At 44.7% G+C, this 19952-nt stretch overlaps 1 protein-coding gene across 1 annotated transcript in view; it reads right to left on the reverse strand.

Moving 5' to 3' along the window:
• The window catches only part of ITGA6 (integrin subunit alpha 6), a 92698-nt gene extending 74387 nt beyond the window's left edge, over nucleotides 1-18311 (reverse strand). Inside the window, exon 1 of the mRNA XM_049773532.1 lies at nucleotides 18130-18311. Within this exon, the coding sequence (XP_049629489.1) occupies nucleotides 18130-18311 (182 nt within the window). The remainder of the gene's footprint in view (nucleotides 1-18129) is intronic.
• Between the last annotated feature and the right edge of the window lie 1641 nt (nucleotides 18312-19952).

Consider the following 19952-nt stretch of genomic DNA (forward strand, 5'->3'; position numbering starts at 1 on the left):
ATTCTCCACTCAGGAGTTACTTCTGGCAGGGTCAGGATAGCAGAGATCAAACTTGAGTCAGTAGCTAGTAAGGCAAGTGCCCCACACACTGTACTATTGCTCTGGTCCCTCTTCTGCTTCATTTCTGTTAGAGGAACAATGTACTGCTCTGGGCAAATACAGATAAACCTGTCCCAGCCCTGCCTTCAAAAAGCCCACAGGGGCCGAAGAGAGAGCATGGAGGTAGTGTGTTTGCCTCACATGCAGAAGGCCGGTGGTTCAAATCCCAGTGTCCCATATGATCCCCCAAGCCTGACAGGAGCAATTTCTGAGCATAGAGCCAGGAGTAACCCCTGAGCACTGCCGGGTGTGATCCAAAAACCAAAAACCAAAAAAAAAAAAAAAAAAAAGCCCACAGTTCAGAAACATCAGACTAATTTTATGATCTGGAAACTTCCCAATAACTCATTAGAAATTTTGTATAAAGCTATCAGTAGAAATAAAGAAAAACTAAAACTAGATGCCACAGGGTCTGGGCAACAGAGAAATCAGTCATTAAAAAGTCAAAGGGGGCAAGGAACAGAAGAATAAAACAGATCTGCCCACATATCACAGGAAGACAGGATAGTCAGGGAGCTGGGTTAAGAGGTGGTGGGAATAAGTATGTGGCAGGAAGGCTAAAGCTGGCCAGATGACCAGGGACAGCTGTTAAGTGTAATCTGGTATTTTCTAAATGGATACACACTTTGTACTTTGACCTGTAAATACACCGTTGTTGTATTAATCTTCGCTTTCAACCTGTACACAATGTACAACTTCATATGTTTTCAGTTTATTGGAGGAGGCACAGCTCTCAAGAGAGAACTGTGAAATGGTGAGTTGTATGTTCCACAATCCCCAGAGAGGGAGAGGGATTCCCATGTCCTCTGTCCTGGTAGGACAAGAGACGCAGGTCTGGCAGCAATTCCGATGCAGGAAATAATACACACAGTTGGGAAGGTAGAGCAGGCCAGAAACTCATACCGCAAGCTGTTCACCCACAAGCCAGTCGCTCCACCAAGTGGAACCATGAACCTAGATGGCAGCTCTTCCTCCAGGCCTCCTGTGTAGCCTTTATTGGGAATAAACAAAAATCCATTCCCAAGGAGAGGGGGAAAAGCCAGATGAGGAGGCAATGAGGAAACATCTTTTTAAAAAGAAAACCAACAGAACCGATTGAGAGGTATCTAATTAAAAGGCAATATGAGGACCAATACAAAGGCCTCTACCAACAGAGAACCACTGGTGATTCTTGACTAACAGGCAGTTAGTCAAGTTAGACAAATGAGTGGTTTCTCCAAAACCCTCACTATTGTGCTACCTCAAGAAAGATGCATTATAGTATTGTAGTTTGCAGAACATTTTAGAACTATGGATGCTGAGGCTGATACTCTTGTATCATTTCAAAGATAGGCTATTTTATTTCCTGTTCAGACTTACTTTAAGCACCTCTTTAGCCTACCACATTTGCAACTTCAAAAAAGAGGCTAAAAATTGAGCCGGTGGGCCATGGAGATGGCTCAACAGGTGAAGCACATGCTTTAGGTTTGTCCCATCCCTGTCACCTTAGGTCCCCAAAGCTCTACCAGAAGTACTTCCAAGGCACTGAGCTGAGAGTAACCCATAAGTACCTGCACCACTTTGTGGGCTCCCTATGCTCCAAAACTGAAAATGTCTTAGAACACAAAATGCTCATTTTCTACATTCCTGACAATTCATCAGACCATGTCCTGTTTTTATTCAATCTGTGCTCAACAAGCTGATGAAGAAAAGAAAGTCCATGAGCCAAGTTAAAAGTAGGAAGCAAGGCCTGGGGACTCCTATCATACACCTGCCTTACTTCTTGGGAGCACATCCCACCTATCCACTACTAGTGTCAGCCCAGTCTAGGGGCCACAAAGGTTCTGTGCCATCCAGAAGATACCTTTATACAGGAAGATGTTCCCTCAGCACCAAAAAAGGATCCTTGTCAAAATCTAATCGAATAAAAGACCACGGTTCTGCAGCCCAAACACAGCACAAGAAACCAGAGGTTGTTAAATAATTCTGAGATGCTGACATTTTCTCTTCCTCTTGCAAGCCTATTTCTTAGACATCATGTGAGAGTTTCCAACTGCCTCTAATCCCCCTTCCAGCTGGCTGAGCCCCTGCCAGTGGGCACTTTCATCTTAGAGCTGTCCCTCAAATTGTACTATCTATAATCCCCCAGACTCCAAAAAATAAAAGGTAGCTTCAAAGACCATCCCATAAAGTAATTGAAATTTTAGAGTACTCACCTAAAGGCTGATAAATCTGTGAAATCTGGTACCAAGCATATTGTCTTCTATGATCCACATCTCACCTTCTTAACCTTACGGCCACTTTTATCAGTGAATTCCATAAGGTCAGATCAATAGAATGTTAAGAAACTGGGATTCCAAGCTCACATTCCTCCAACTCTGGAACAAGAATGGAATCCAGCCACGACAAACCTCTTGATGAGTGACTTGGGGCTCATGATCTACTTTTACTTGTTGGAAAATTAGAAGTAACCAGGGGAAAAAACTTCCAATATCCTCTCCCTTTTCCCCCCAAATCTACTACTTTCCTCCATCAGAGCCCCTTTGTCCTGTGAAGAACCATCCAAGCTCCAAGAACAAGGCTAACTCTTTCCCACCAGGTCTCTTATAGACACCCCACCAGACCTCCCCTTGGCCACCTTTCCTTTCCTTTCCTATTAAAACGTCTATCAGCTATCAGCTACCAGCTATCAGCGCACTCTCATTTTATTGCATCTCTAAAACAATATTTTCCTCAATTTTGGTTTCCCCTTCAGCTCTCGCCCTTTCACTCTTGGCTCTCCTCATCAAAACTCATGAGTTCCTACTATATGATTCCTGTTCCTTTTCTATATCACCACCAACCTGCTCTGGCAGACATTCTCTCTCCCACCACACTCTGATACACAGATGATGGCACACACATGGCTTCTCTAGAGTCAGTTTTCATTCCATATAGCCAACCCTTTGCTCCCTCTCTAAAACCTTTCATTATGTGCTTCCAGAACATCCCCATCTTCTGGGTGTCCAGTGTTGGGGTTTCTTACTCCTGAACCCCTAAGTGGGGGCAGCCATAGTCTCGTCCTCATCCTCTTGGTGGAGCATTACAGTCCACCCACTAAATTCCACCTTGCTGCCCATGACTCTCTACCCTTTGCATCTCCAAACCAAACTCAACTTCTGTCAAATACCTGCTCAGTGAACCCACATGGCTGTCGGCATCTCCAACCAATCTAAAGTCAAATCCTGTTCTTGCTCCCATATCTATTCTTCTTTGAGTCTTTCTCAACCATTACACAACAACAATCCTTTCAGCGGTTTAGGCCCAAACCCAGGAAACATTCTTTCCTGCTCTGTCTCACATCTCATACCTAGTCCATAGAAAATCTGTCGACTCTGATTTCAAAATATACCCAAGATCTAGCCTCTTCTCAAGAACTTTACTCACGCTCTGATCCAAACTACTGCCACCTCTTATCTATTCTGATATAAGCTTCCTAATTACTATACCCTCCTTCTTTCCCCATTCTCATCTGGAATCCATGTCAGGATCCAGGGAAAAGGCTCTAAGGGCTTGATATCTGGCACTGAAGGCTCCCCTGATCACCCCCAGGAGCAATCTTGGAACACCAAACTGGGAGTAGGTCGTTTCTGAGCAGTGGAAGGTATGTTTTTGTAGCCAAAATAAATAAATTAAACTAAATTAATAGAATTCAAAATAGAACAGCTCATATTCTTCTCGAAACTCTAAATGGCTCCTCAGTTCCTTTTAGAAAAACACATAAAGTCTTTAAGTGACAATGTGCTTCAAAAAGTCTACCGGTTTCCCTCCTCCTCCTGAATATGCCAGGCATGCTTTTGCCTTGGGGCATTTGCACTCACTGTTCTTGGGCCAGCATGCTCTTTTCAGTCCCAGCCCCAACAGAGATTGGGCTTGTCCTCCCCTTCAGAGAAGTCCCAGGCTGACCTATAACCCACTATTGCCTCTTACTCACCCTAGACCCAACTCCCTTTCTCCACTGGTATTTTTTCTATACCACTTAATACCACCTACCATATACATTAATTTACTGTCTCCTCCATCAGAACTTAAGTTGGGGTTTTACCTCTCTGGCTTGCAGATATATATCCAGCATCAGACAGCTCAATGTTTCTTAGAGGAGCCAAAGATATTGCACAGGGGTAGGACATTTGCTGACCCAGGACAGACCTGGGTTGAATTCCCAGCATCCCATATGGTTCCCCGAGCTTGCCAGGAGCGATTTCTGAGCACAGAGACAAGAATAATCCCTGAATACAACCATGTGGCCCAAAAAACAAAAATAAAAATGTGGCTTAGATAGTAAATGCTCCTTAAGTACTTGGTGAGTATCTGTAGGACACCTAACACACACACACACACACACACACACACACACACACACACACACACACACGTTTTCTTAGAGAACACACACACACACTAGTTTTCTTAGAGAACACACACACACACACACACACACACACACACACACACACACACACACACTAGTTTTCTTAGAGAATCCAAGCATATTTCCCTCTAAGTCTTCCTTGTTGCTTATGGTCAAGGAAGGATTGAAATCTGCATTCCTCTTGGGCTGCATATGGGAAAAAAGCTTTCACAGAGAAATGAGCATGCGTAGAAAAGAAACCTTGTGATCATGCAAACCTATTCAGATGGCTTCTGATTGGTGGTGCTGCTCAGCATGGGGATTTAGCTGTTGGGATCATTCCAAGAAGGTTCCCTAGGTATATCCCACAATTCCCCCATTCTTTAGTGGTCTTCAGGCCTGTCTAAAAAAAAAAAAAAAAAAAAAAAAACTTGAAAAGCGCCTTTCTTTCTAAATGGGTTGATCTGGTAGTTTTACCACATTTTGGGCTTTCAAACACTCTTGCAGCTGCCCCAAAGTCCTTCCTTCAGTTGTGGATTGGATCATGTCCTTCAGCAGATCTTGCCATCAGCTTTTCTCAAGTCCTCAACCCTTAAGTTCTAGAAGAACCAAGGCTCATCTCTTCATGCCCTAGTGCATTCACAGGAGCCTCTTCATCACCAAGATCCTAAGTCAGCTGAGCTTTTACTGAGAATTTCCTAATCTGTTCTTGAATCCAGAGAGAAAGGTATCTGCCCTGCATGCAGCTAACCCTGTTTGATTCCTAGCACCACATATATTCCTCTGAGCCCTTCTGGGAGTTGATCTCTGAGCCAGACTCTTAAGCTTTGCAGGATGTAGCCCAAACCAATCTCCCAATTCCTCACCCCTACCCCAAATTGCTTACTTGGTTGTGGGCCTAGTGACACAGGAACCAGAAGGTCTCAGTAGCAAATACCATTGTCCTGGAATAGCTTCACCAGAACACATATGAGCCTCTTAAAGCTTTTCCTTATTTGAAAACTCCTAAGTTTATATCACAGCAAAGTTGGATTCTTTATGTTTGTTTTACTGGGCCATTTCCAGCAATGCACAGGGTTTGCTCCTGACCCTACCCTTAGAAATTATTCCTGGCAGGTTTTAGAGAACAATATGGAATGCCAGGGATTGAACCCAGTTCAGCCTCATGCAAGGCAAAACCCCCACCCTCTGTACTAACATCCAACCTCCAAAGCTGAATTTTTTTAAGCCTGCCCAGTAAGTTGGTTAATTTTCTTTTCATTCTGGGGGGAAGACTTGGTGGCACTCAGGGTTTACTCCTGGCTCTGTGTTCAAAAATTACTCCTGGCAGGCCCTGGAGACCATATGGGATGCTGGGGATTGAATCTAGTTGGCTGCATGCAAGGCAAATTCCTAACTACTGTCACATCAGCCCCCCCTTTTATAAATTTCAGGGGAAGAAGGTTCTAAGTGCTGTGGGGGGGTGGGGCAATTGACTCAATTAGTGACACCTGGGCAAACAGACTGGAGAGCTCAATGCTCTTAATACTGGTATTCAGGGACCACCAGGATCAAACCAGCTGAGGCTGGAGGGTGGTCATGATGTATTTGGGATCATATTCAGGATCTCAACATGAGTTATTGCCCTAGCTCCCTAAATCAATATGTTCTTTAATGCCTTACATACAATCAGTACATTTTTAATGCCCAATCAATACACTTTTAATGCCTTAAGTATTAAAAGATGCCTTAAGTACCTTTTCTGTCTGATTTTTTCTATCTCTAAGCCTTGTAGAATTCTAAATGTTTCCCTATCACTACCTGAACATACTTGTGCTCACAAGAAACAGAAAAACTCCACTACTGGTAGAAGAAGGTCAAGCCGTGATTGGACAAATACACCAGCAGGAATGGAAGGGAGAGGGTTCTTTCCTCTGCTGGCCAATGAGGGTGGATGACAGCAGATCTGATCACCAGTACTGCTGGCTTTGTGTATGACCTTCACATCAGAACCAGTGCAGATGCTCTATCCACACACAGCCAAATAGCCCAAAGAGGACTATGTCCATCCTACAGGGACAAAGAGGTCACATGGCCCAGGAAACTCAAAGTTGACTAACCTGGGTCTGAAATGTTTAATGTTTATGTGGTTTATAATTAAAGTCCTCTCTTGTGAGGCTCAGGGATGGTTCATTGTTGGTAGTGCCACTTCACTAGTGGCACTGCTGTGTGGGGTCCCTAGTGCTCCCCCTAGTGCACTACACCCAGAGTATATATGAGCACTGCATGTCCAAGAGATTCACAGTGAGCATTATATCTAGATAGGCATTAGCAATGACCTTAATATATGCAACCTTTTGAGAACTGTGGCCAAACATACTGCCCTGCAACTGGACATGGGACTCCCAGCAAGCATCATTACCAAGTGTGTGGCCCCTGATCATTAGAGCAACAATAAAAAGAAAGGAATAGGATACAGAAGATGGTGGGATAAAAGGCAAAACACTTGCATTGTATGCAACTGCCCCTGGTTTGATCCATAGTACCAAATATGGTCTCCAAATTACTGTTAACAGTAGGCCCTGAGCACAACTAGGTGTAGCCCTACTCCTCTCACCCCCTTCCAAAAAGCACACACACCAATAAAAACCTAAATACAGGGCTGGAGAAATAGTACAATGGGTAGGTTACTTGTGTTCCAACAGTAGACTTGGTTTCAATCCCCAACACCCCTAAAGTCTACTGGGCCCACCAGGAATGATCCCTGCACACAGCCAAGAGTACGCCTTGATAATCACTGGGAGTGATCAAATCAACCCCACCCCCTAACAAAAACCAAAATACAAATAAATGTCGCTTTCAAATGAAGAAATTCCCTTGACATTTTATCACCATTCGAGCAAATCAGAGCTCAGGTAAAGAACATTACCATGTACTTAGTTTATTCTTCATGTCACTAACCAACAGGCCCGTTTCAAATTATCCCATGTTTGTTTTTATTTCTATACTCCCAGGCATAGAAACCTGGGAGTTTCTAAAATGTTTTCTTATACTAAATCAAAATGACTTTTCAAAAAAAAATAATCCTCGATTGTATGATGTGCCAAATATATCTAACTGTGGGCAAATAAACATGTGCACACATATCCTATCCGGCATGTTCCTTATTTTTGCTTCCTTAGTGGCACTCTCCACCCTGCCCCACCCCAACCTCCTAACTCAGAACAGTCTCCTTTTCCCACTTAATTGGTTTTTGAGACAGTAAAGCTTTCTCAAGTATTTTTGCCAATTTGAGATTAGATAAAGGGATAGCAGTATCTGACACTGAAAGCAGTAGTTGTGTGTGTGTGTGTGTGTGTGTGTGTGTGTGTGCACGCGCGCGTGTAAGAGACATGGGGAAAGTTTGACATTTGGTGACCACCAGTGTGTGTTTGTGTGTCTGTGTGTATCTCTCTGTGTGTAAGAGACATGGGGAAAGTCTATTTGATATCCAGTAATCCCCAGAAAATGGACAACCATAGAAGAGGTGATATGATTTGCAGATCTGCAGTTGCTGGGTTTCTTCTAGACAGAATAGTCCAAGAGCAGATCAGATGCCTACTGCCCTGTTACGAGGCTAACAGGGATAGGCACTGGTGAGGAGCTAGTCTACCAACACCAATTCCAGGTGAATTAATTTTTAGCTTGCTAACATAGTTGCAAGAGATCGGCATTGATGGGTCAAAATGAAGAGTCTAAATTCTGCTGCCACACACCCCTTTCACCATAAATGCAGCTTTGCATATGATTTTCCTGTCATATATAAAAAGCCCAAACATAAAGAAATATAAAGGGGCTGGAGCAGTAACACAGTGGCAGGGCATTTGCCTTGCATGTGGCTGAGCCATGATGGACCTGGGTTCGATCCCCAATATCCCATATGGTCCCCTGAGCCTGCCAGGAGCGATTTCTAAGCACACTGTGTGTGGCCCAAAAACCATAAAGAAAAGAAAAAGAAAGAAAAGTAAAACATTAACTACACTGAGATTATCCAGCAGAAATCAAGGGATACTCAGAAGTTAGAGGTCCGGGAAAAGTCTAGAAACCACACATCTGGACTTTACAATCAATCTGTGGATGGCCTACACTCTCTCTCTGCACAGGACCAAGATGTTCCTGAACCTGTCAACCCATGCTTTACCTCTGCACACTGAAACTTCATGGGAATTCACCTACTCTAAGTGGCAACCAAAAGGCCACTGAGCACAGCTCTTCTGAAACATGCTTTCCAGACAGGTAGACATAGAAGAGGAGTGCAGAAAAAGAGACATACTCTGAAACTTCATTCACCACCAACAACAGACCCAAAGCAGAGAGACTTGCTAGACTTACTTTACCATGGGAAACAATGGATTGTGGTCCTTGCCTTTTGCGCAGAGTCCTGTAGAATTTGTATCTGTTAGAAAAGACATCTGCTAGTTCAGGATGAAACCTATCTGAGTGGACATCTGTAGCAGTCATTGGGAAAAAGAATATGGGAGGAATTACTTTCCCCAACTTTAAACTGTACTACAAAGCGACAGTTATCAAAACAGCATGGTATTGGAATAAGGACAGGCCCTCAGATCAGTGGAATAGGCTTGAATACTCAGAGAATGTTCCCCAGACATACAATCACCTAATTTTTTATAAAGGAGCAAGAAATCCTAAATGGAGCAAAGAAAGCCTCTTCAACAAGTGGTGTTGGCACAACTGGCTAGCCACTTGCAAAACAATTGAATTTAGACCCCCAGCTAACATCATGTACGAAGGTAAAATCCAAATGGATTAAAGACCTCGATATCAGAACCGAAACCATAAGATATATAGAACAACACATAGGCAAAACACTCCAGGACATTGAGACTACAGGAATATTCAAGGAGGAATTCCTACTGCACTCTCCAAGCAAGTGAAAGCAGAGATTAACAAATGGGAATATATTAAGCTGAGAAGCTTCTGCACCTCAAAGGAAATAGCGCTCAGGATACAAGAGCCACCCACTGAGTGGGAGAAACTATTCACCCAATACCCATCAGATAAGGGGCTAATCTCCAAAATATACAAGGCACTGACAGAAATTTACAAGGAAAAAACATCTAATTCCATCAAAAAATGGGGAGAAGAAATGGACAGACACTTTGACAAAGAAGAAATACAAATGGCCAAAAGACACATGAAAAAATGCTCCATATCACTAATCATCAGGGATATGCAAATCAAAACAACTATGAGGTACCACCTCACACCACAGAGACTGGCACACATCACAAAGAATGAGAATAAACAGTGCTGGCGGGGATGTGGGGAGAAAGGAACTCTTATCCACTGCTGGTGGGAATGCCATCTAGTTCAACCTTTATGGAAAGCGATATGGAGATTCCCCCAAAAACTGGAAATCGAGCTCCCATACGATCCAGCTATACCAATCCTAGGAATATACCCTAGGAACACAAAAATACAATACAAAAACCCCTTCCTTACACCTATATTCATTGCAGCACTATTTACCGTAGCAAGACTCTGGAAACAACCAAGATGCCCTTCAACAGACGAATGGCTAAAGAAACTGTGGTACATATACACAATGGAAATTATGTAGCTGTCAGGAGAGATGAAGTCATGAAATTTTCCTATACATGGATGTACACGGAATCTATTATGCTGAGTGAAATAAGTCAGAGAGAGAGAGAAGAACGCAGAATGGTCTCACTCATCTATGGGTTTTAAGAAAAATGAAAGACATTCTTGCAATAATAATTTTCAGACACAAAAGAGAAAAGAGCTGGAAGTTACAGCTCACCTCAGGAAGCTCACCACAAAGAGTGATGAGTTTAGTTAGAGAAATAACTACATTTTGAACTGTCCTAATAATGAGAATGTATGAGGGAAATGGAAAACCTGTCTAGAATACAGGCGGGGGTCGGGTGGGGAGGAGGGAGATTTGGGAGATTGGTGATGGGAACGTTGCACTGGTGATGGGTGGTGTTCTTTACATGACTGAAACCCAAACACAATCATGTATGTAATCAAGGTGTTTAAATAAAATATTAAAAAAAATAAAAAAATTTTTTTTCTCCAATTCCATATATTGCCTTTTCATTTTCTTTGTGGTTTCCCTTATAGTCCTTTAGTTTGATGTATAGCCACTTATTTGTTGTTTGCTTTGTTGCCTTTATTTTTGGTGGCAGCTTGAGAACATTGCCACAACTGATGTCAAGAGGCTAATCTTCTATGCTGTTGTTTTGTTATTTTGTTTATGCTTATAGATCTTAGTTTTAAGTGTTTAATTAATATTGAGTGAATTTTTCTTTGTTATTAGGAGGAGCAATTTTATTCTTTTGCATATGGAAATCCAGTTTCTTAATAGTATTTATTGAAGATACTATTCTTTTCCCATTGTATATTAATTTTAATAGTATATTAATTAACTAAATTATCATAAATTAGTTGCATGACAATATATCTGGGATTTCTATTGTGTACCATGGACCTATATGTAAGTTTAATGCCAGAACTATACTGTTTAGATAATAAAAACAAATATTAAAAAAAAAAAAGAAAGAAAGAAAAGACATCTACTAAACATTCACAACTGGACCAGGTCTAATGCTAGAGATACAACAGCAAGTAGTATAAAATCCCTGCTTAGGTTCCCATGGCAGAGACATATACTAAGTCAGATAAAAAAAAAAAAAGTGGACAAAAAAGGGGAAGAAAGGAATCAGCAAGCTTGAGTGGTTGGCGCATTGCTCAGGGCTGGAGACAGGCAATGAAGAGCTAGAGCCAATTTGCTCCACAGGCCAGCCCTCAACTCTTCCAGCCTCAGTTGGCACATTTAACAAATGCAACATGTTCAGTCTGGTCCAACCAAGTCTAAAGTAGGGCTCTCCATGCTCTTTAGCTGAAGATAAGGCTAAGGAGGTCAGTCATTGTGATTTTTAAGAACATGTATATATTTATTTGGTCCTCACTCACTATTCCTAGTAGATCTACTAAAATCTTGGGAATATAAAAAGTTAAGAATGGTAAAGCATCATGTTATGTTAATGGGTGAGTTTTGGACCCCATTAAATGACACAGCTAGCTGCTGCCAGGTAGAAACCCTACCACTTATTGAAAGGACTAGACCTCTCAGATCCCAGCTCTCACTCCCCAACCTCAGGGTGGTGAGAGGGGCTAGACGTTGAATGCAATCAATAAGAATCAATGAGTTCAACCATCATGCCTGTGTAATTAAAATACAACAAGGATCTGAAGCACTTCCAGTTGGTGAGCAAGTAGACTTGGGGCAAAGGCATGGGAGCTCTGAACTCTTTTGTACACTCTGCCTTCTGCATCTTTTCCACCTGGCTGACCCTGAGTCATAGCCATTCAGAATAACCTGCAATCTACTACATAAACTGTGACTGACTTCCCTGAGTTGCTCTAGGAAACTAATCAACCCAAAGAGGGAATCATAAAACCTTCCATCTGTAGCAGTGGATTAGGCAGGCTGTTTACCAGTAACAATCTGGAGTGGCTGGTATCTTAAATGGAGGCAAGTAGTCTGGTGAGCTCAATGAATATCTCTGGGTAGCAGAGTTAGAATTGTGTTAAACCGTAGGAAATGTTTAACGGTGGGTAGTTTCCTACATCCACAAACCTCCTCCAACACTACACATATTGGAATTAGGTGCAATTTGGGTTTAGTTGTCTAAACCCCACACACTGTACCGCAGAGCAAAATCTTTCCCAGAAAACTCTAGAGTCTGCTCTGGTCCACTATACAAACTGTTTTCCCTTCCGTGTACCTATGCAAGAAAAGGAAAGCTTATCTAGCTCAAGACCAGTTAATTCTAAGAACAGATGATTGAATTGTATCAACAAAACGGGTGCTGGAGAGTTGAAACGAGAATGGGATTATATTCTTGGGGGGGGGGGGGGAACTAGGCCTAACCTTGCAAAGATCAAGGGTTACTTCTGGCTCTCCATAGAAATTGATCCAGGGATCAAAATTGGGTCAACTACATACAAGGCAAAGAAAGGTCCTACTTGCTTACACTATCATTATCACCCCAACCCCCTTGGATTATATTCCTTTTTTTAAAATTTATTTTAATTTATTTTTATTCTTTTTGGTTTTGGGGCCATACCCGGTGATACTCAGGGGTTACTCCTGGCTATGTGCTTAAAAACCACTTCTAGCTTGGGGAACCATATGGGACACGGGGGGATCCAACCCAGGTCTGCCCTACCGCTGCAATATCACTCCAGCCCCAGGGATTATATTCATAAGTAGGCATTCCCTAAATTACTGTGATGGCCAGTCAGGTTTAGGAAGTCCTGAGGTTCATCCAGACAAATCTTTACCCATCCCTAGAAAGCAAAGACTAGCAGTACCCATTACTCAGTACTCAATCTTTATGGTTTCCCACAAGGCCCTCAGAATTCAGGTGCACACAGGGTCCAACCAGAAGACCATTCACCAGCTCTCCAGCATTCTACTGACCTTTAGGAGCTGGTCAATGGTGTCCCCAAGACTCCTGAAAACTTCATTTCTTTAAGATCCTTTTACTGTCCTTAAAGAGCCAAAGGTTCAAAGAGTAATTCAAAAGTGTCCTTACACACTTACTCTGGTTTGACTGCCACCCTTCTTAAGTTCTTTCAGTGTCTGCATTGTACAGTCATCCTTCTCGCTCTGCATGTATTATTATAACCACCACCAAAGTCTGAGTACCCACTACAGGGAGGCCTACATTTCTGGGGTTAAGTTCAAGGTTTGTCTTTTAAGGCAAAAGTCAAGTATAATTAAAAATCACTCATGAAAATCCTTGTCGGGGGTTAGGCTCTTGAAAACTTGAAAACCAAGTATTAACATCTTGTGTGTGTCTGCAGTAAGGTTAAAGCCTCCTTCTTCCCTTGGGGACCCACTTAGACCAGAGAAGGGCAAAGGGGTTAAGTAAAGGAATTTCTGTCTCTCTCAACCCTGAACTGGTATAGTGGATTTTACAAGTTAAATTGAGTGTATGAGATGAGTCCATTATACTTGAAAGACCCAAGCCAGGTGCTATCAAGCAAAGAAACAAGCACCAGACCTCAGCCCTCGCATAACTGATAATCCAGTTGGGAGAAATTAGATCATCCTTCAGGGGAGTAACAGTTATATACAAAACCATTCCAACTGTCAAGGCCCCTGACACTAAATGGTACAGACACTGGAAATAAGAGATTGCTGTAGTGGTGGCAGTAGTCAGAAGACTTTCAAGATAAATTGAATCTGTCTCTGGAGCTCTTGGGTTCGTTATTGGGGGCTGACTCACCAGCAGTCCAACCCAATCTAACTAATCCAGGTTCTGAGTAAAACTAAACCTGACATCTAAGCATACACTAATAGTTTCTGCACCCTCCAAGCCAAAGTTCGAGGGGAACTAGAAACGAGGCTACCACAGTTCTGGTAGTGTTTCTCCCCAAAGCATAGATGAAATGGGAACATTGGCTGGCTAAAACAGAGTAGTATACAACTAGGCACACAGAAAAACTGTAACATTGGAGATTGTGGAGATTATTTTTCATAGTAGATTATTCACTCTAAATACTCTTACCCTTTTGTTTTCAAACCCAGTTTATTACTCTCGAACCAGTTTAACATTAAACTTGTTCCTTTGTGCTTTCTTGCACAGTCCAAGCTCTCTCTGTCCAGTTTGGTGATTTTTTCCACTCTTGGGACTCAAGGTGACGAAGCACAGTCCTTGGATGATGGCCCTGTGCCACCTGGCACTCAGAATGAATGCAAGGAAGCATGCGTTTAGATACACATCCTGGACACTGCTCTGATCCTGGCTGGCTCCAGTCACCCTTCGCTGCACTTTTTTAGAAGCTGAGTGTCGTTATGGTGAGTCAGGCAAAGAAGGAAAAACCCAGAAGTTGATCCAAGGCCAGTTGGAATAAGGGTCAATAGGAAAAGAGTCTAGGCACAGAAATTTAAATAGAGAGCCCTGGCCCATACTAGGGAGCAATTTAATACATGGACTTGATAGAGTATGTTTCCCAAACTCCAGAACAGACCAACTACTCCTGACTGAAGTACATTTTCAATTTTCCCATTCCAAGATGGCCTGAGCATGAGGCAGAAACAAGTTACAGATCCAGCTGCTGTTATTATTCTTCTAAAGCCCTTAGGAAACTTGAGGCATTTCCCAACTTTCAGCTTCAGTTTCTTCATCATCGAAGGAAGCCAGGTGGGCTAGAGTATCAACAACAGGATTTTACACGTGGTGAAGTAGACAGACGCACAACAGGAGTGATAGTGAGCCTGGGGAGAGTCTAGAAGCCAAGAGGGATCATTATGCTGCCAAAAAGAAAATATGGGAACTGAGAGAAACCCCTTGAGAACATTACAAAATTATTCACCACAGATCTCTTCCTCCCAGGGTCTTCACTGTGATCAGGTAGACTGGCCAATCTCCCAAGAGAGCTGAATTGTTACTCACAGGATAAACAGGTAGATTGGCCAATCTCCCAAGAGAGCTGAATTGTTACTCACAGGATAAACAGTTCCTGAGGCCTCCAGTTCTTTCTACCTGTGAGTGGTGGTGACGCATCCCTAACTGCCTCAGAGAACATCTCTGAGAACTCACACCCTGACCTCAGGAACTGCAGCTAGCCAGCTCATAATCATTCCTTGTCTGAAGCTTTATTTTTCTTTTCTTAAATACTTAGCCTAAAACCAAAGCGACATTTTACAGTCTTTAGTTCAGTTTTATAGTCTTCCAAGTTTTAGGAACACCCAGCATGTTTTAAGACTCTCAGTCCCAGTTTTATTCTATTATAAAATCTTAACTAGAGTTTGGATATTATTAAATATTTCAATAGCACTGTAGGACATTAACCCACAAAAAATATATGACAGTTTTTTATCATCTGATAGCCCCATGTTGGGATATTTATCTCTGCCTCAGTGAAGTCCATACTCAGCAAATTTACCAGAAGTCTAATGGAGATTGATTGATATTAAATTGCATTGAACACTGGTTTCATAAATGTGACTAAGAGTTTAAAATGGCAACTACCCAAACAACAATACTATTGGCTTTATTGGGGGGGGTCATACTCTGAAATGCTCAGGGGTTACTCCTGGCTCTGAGATCAGAAATTACTCTTGGCAGTGCTTGGGGAACCACATGGGATGCCTGTGATGGAACCTAAGTTTTGGCCTCTTGCAAAGCAAGTTCCCTACCAACTGTACTATCTCTCCAGCCTTTCATGGTTTTAGAATCAAGGATTTTAAAGACCTGCTTGTAATTGGCACACAACAAAAAATACCGCTTTTAAACTAAACACCCTTAAAAGCTACTAGTTTAGTCAGCAAGCACCCCGCCACTTCACAAGTTCTCTTTTAATTCTTACAACAACACTATTAAGCAATAATCCATTTTATAGATAAGGAAACAAAAACCCAGAGTAAATTAGTACATACTAAGTGGCCAAGAAAAAATTCAAGGAGTAGGACTGGAGTGATAGCACAGCAGATAGGGCATTTGTCTTGCATATGGCCAACCCAACTCAGATTGCTGGCATCCCACAGGATTCCCCTCCACCCTTTACGCAGAGCCAGGAGTAACCCCTGAGCACTACTGGGTGTGGCCCAAAAACAAGAAAAAGGAATTCAAGAAGTATAGGTCTCTCACATCAGTTCCTTCAACATACCATTGAGTATTGAAGTTTTTCCATTGAGTGTAGTATTGAGGAAACTGGATCAGAAGCTGGGGGAGGAGGGTGTCTTGATTTCACTGCCATTTATACCCCCATTCTTTGCTGACAAAGGTCAGCAAAGGTCCTGCTAAATCTGCTGCATACTAGTTCTCCTGGGAAATAGAGCTGCACCTAAGCTGGATTGCTTTACCCAAAGAAACAATGGACTTAACATTGCACCTTGAGTGGACTTCCTGTCACTCTAGATTCCAGGGACAGATACGGCTTCCTTAAAGGGGGCCTCTTCCCACTTAAGAGCCTCTTCATCCATCCTGTCTTGTCAGTGTCTAAAAAGGAGCATTTCTAGGAAGCATCAGTCATATACAGGCTGGCTCGCCCATTCAGAAGGGTTTGCAGCAGCTGTAAAACTAGACAAGTGAAGCTGGAAGGAGTTCTAGCAAGCATGCAGTTGACCTCCTAACAGCAGTTGACAGCAGCCACAACTAAAACCATCCATCTAAAGACCATTTCCTTCACCTTGACAGAGTCTATGAAGGAAGCCCCCAAACCCCAGCAAGGTGCAGGCACAATGCCCAGGACAATGTATCCCTCTGCTGGACACACTACACTTCCCAGTTCCATTTCTCCCTCTGGGTGGACACACTACTAAAACACCAGACTGTCTTCTATTAACAGTTTCCAGGTCCCACCCTGCCTTTCGGATTTGCAGCTTAAACATTATTTCTCCCAAGGCAAAGCAGAATCAGGCAGTCAGTAAGGCCTGCAGGTTATCTGAATACAATCTCCTTATCTCCAACTAATCTCTCTCCTGCAGAAGCAGGTATTATCAGAATCATCTAACATCCAAGACCCCCAGAGAGGTCTGGTGCAGAGTTTCCAAAGTTTCCTCCATCTGTTCACTCTAAGTCTTTTACTGCCGCAGCACTTTGCTTTCTCTGGTCTATTGGCCATGGAATCCCCCCTACCACCACACAAGGGTTCGATCAAAGGCCCCAGATAAGTTTATTTGGGCTCACACAGATCAAAAACAGTTCCACAGTATTATGATTACAAGCGCCCACCATGCCATACCAGCTCCTCCTAAAAAGCTGGTTGCTGTCGTGGGGAAGTGTGTATTCAAAAGCTCCAGATGGAGTCTCTGGTCCGGGTGCCGGGTTGTCATTCTCAATGCTAGTCAGTCAGATGGATTGTCTAGCTCTAACCCTCAGTGTGGACCAGTTCAAACAACGGGCACAGAGGGTTGTAGGGGGTGCCACCAGTTTTGGGGCCTGCCCGGGGCAGAGGAATGCACCCCGTTCCCAAGGATTTGGTATCTCAGCTGACTTAGTCCTCCAACAGGTGCTCAGTCAGTCCCATCATTTCCAAAGGAAAACTCCTAAAAAGCGTGTGAAAGTCTCTCCCCCTCCTCGCGACCGCGCGCGCCCTGCAGGGAACAGCGCGCACTACCCGCAGCAAAGTAAGTTTTCAACTTCAGTGGGGCGCGCGGGCGTTCCCAAGTGTTGGGGGCAGGCAGGAGCCTTCCCAACCGGGGGTGGGGGGTTGGGGGTGGCACAGCCACCAAACACCCTGAGTTGCCCCCTCCCGAATCCCCAAACTCCGACCCAGCGTGCCACCTGCCGGGTTCCCAGCAAACACGCCCAGCGGGAGAGGCCGCGGGAAATCACTTTGTTTGCAAGAGAGGAGGAAGAAAAAATACAAAAAAGTAAAACTCTCCGGGGGGCTGAGGGCTAGCACCGCCTGGCACCGGCGCCGCGTTCCGCAGGGCTCAGCCTCCCCCCCTCAAAAAAATAAAAAACTTCGGGGAGGGATCGAGGGATGGGGGTGGCCGCCGGCGGGGCCCCTTTGGCTTCTCCTCCCGCGGGAGGCGGCCGCAGTGGGTAGGGCCGGCGGGCGGGAACGTGGCGCGCCCTCGCCCCGCTTGGCGCGCGCCCTGCGCCCCGGTGGGGGTGGGGGGGTCGGGGGACACTCACAGCCGCTTGTCCTGGGGCTGCAACTGCCTATGCATGGCGAGCGAGAAGCCGAAGAGGCTCCCAGGGTCCCCTCTTTTCCGGATCACATTGTCCTCGCGCGTGTCCAGATTAAAAGCGGTGCCGAGTCCGGGCCAGAGTCCCGCGGACAGGTAGAGCAGCCACAGCTGCCCCAAGGCCGCCATGGGCCGGAGCATCGCCAGGGGGAGCGGGGCGGACGCTGCTGCTGGTGCTGTTGTTGCTTCTGCTGCTGTTGCAGCTGCTGCCGCCCGGCCAGTTGCAGTGGCTGTTGCAGCCGCCGCGGCCACCTCCGCCTCCAACTCGCCAGTGCGCGCGGTCCCACCCCCGGGCCGAGTCGCTCTCCGCTCTCCGCTCTCCGCCGGGCCGCTCCCCCTCGCAGGCAGCTCCGGATCGCTGAATGAGCCCGTTGTTCTCTCCGGAGACTCGCAGGCGTTTTATCAAGTGACGAGGGCGCCGGCTCCGCCTCTCCCCACCCCGCTGGCCCCTCCTCGAGCGCCCGCCGGCCCCTTCGCCTTCCCCGGCCGCCGCCTGCCTACCTGGTCCGCTTTGCAGCAGCGCCCCGAGGAGACCTCCCCTGGGCCGTGAGGTCCCAGCCCGAGGCGGAGTTGGAGAGGGGGTGGGTGTAGGGGCGTCTTCCCCGGAAAGAAGCGCTGGAATGACCGCGGCTACTAGATGGGCCCCGAGCCCCGGAGGCGCTAAGTGATAACCTGTTGGGGCAGGAACGTGCTGCGGGGGTGCCCTCGTGGCCCGAAGCGGCTTGCTCGCGCGCTGCGGGGGGCCCATGTGCAAATGCAGATTCCATGCATGCAGGCACGCATTCATTCATTCCACAAGTTGTTGTGTACGGAGCGCTAGACCCGTGGTGGAGACGGAACGGTTTTAGTCGATCTCTGTCCTCAAAAGGGGCCGAATCTTCCTCCCTCTCCCCCCGCCCAGTATACATAAACTCTAATTGCACTGTATAATTTACAGCTCGCAGCCATGATCTCATATGAATGAGCCTCCTGACACTCCTCTTAAGTGTTTTTGTGTGCTTGTTTATTTTGTTCTGTTTTGCCGTTGAGAAAAAGAAAATAAGTTAACTCCAATCTTGTCCCAAATTGGCACTGGGGATCTGTGCCTGGGGGAAAGGAGAGTTTCCTCCCGAAGACGTCATTGCTTTCCAGGAGTTTGGAGAGAGGACCTGCTTTTTCAGATGCAAAAGCAGTTTAAAGTAATACCCACGTTCTCGGGAGCTTTATCCCCCCCCTCTTCCCTAAGACTGCTAGATTAACGGGGCAGAGAACGTGCTCTCTCGGCAGTTCTGAATTTAGTGCCAAAGGAGGATGGTTCCTGCCTCCAGGGTGTGGGTGGAGTTTGCAGTGGGGTGTAAGTCCCTGGAGCAACTTTACAACTTTATTCTGCTGGGTCCTTAACCTGGGTTGAGAGAGTTCAGGGTTAACTGAGGATTTGGATGACCAAAGGTGTTTTACTTTTTAAAATTATCACTAACCTTTAAATGACAGTTAGCATTTCCTTCCTTTATGCCCAGTGAACACACCACAGTGACAACAGGATAATGTCTGTAGACCTCTCTCCAGTGGAACTCACAGGGTTTACGCCATATCTCAGTTGTTGCAAGTAACTTATCTGACAGTAATTATTAAACAGAGCCTCTTTCTATGCCATGTGTCTGTTAAAAGTAAATGTATAGATGGTCTTACACAAAACAATTAACTATGTATTAGCTGAATCTCTATATAATCCCTATTCTGGAATTATATTTTGTTCTTGGGATTGAAGCAATAGTATAAAGGGTAAAGGCA

The sequence above is a fragment of the Suncus etruscus genome, chromosome 5 (genome assembly GCF_024139225.1).
Source record: "Suncus etruscus isolate mSunEtr1 chromosome 5, mSunEtr1.pri.cur, whole genome shotgun sequence".
Taxonomy (NCBI): Eukaryota; Metazoa; Chordata; class Mammalia; order Eulipotyphla; family Soricidae; genus Suncus; species Suncus etruscus.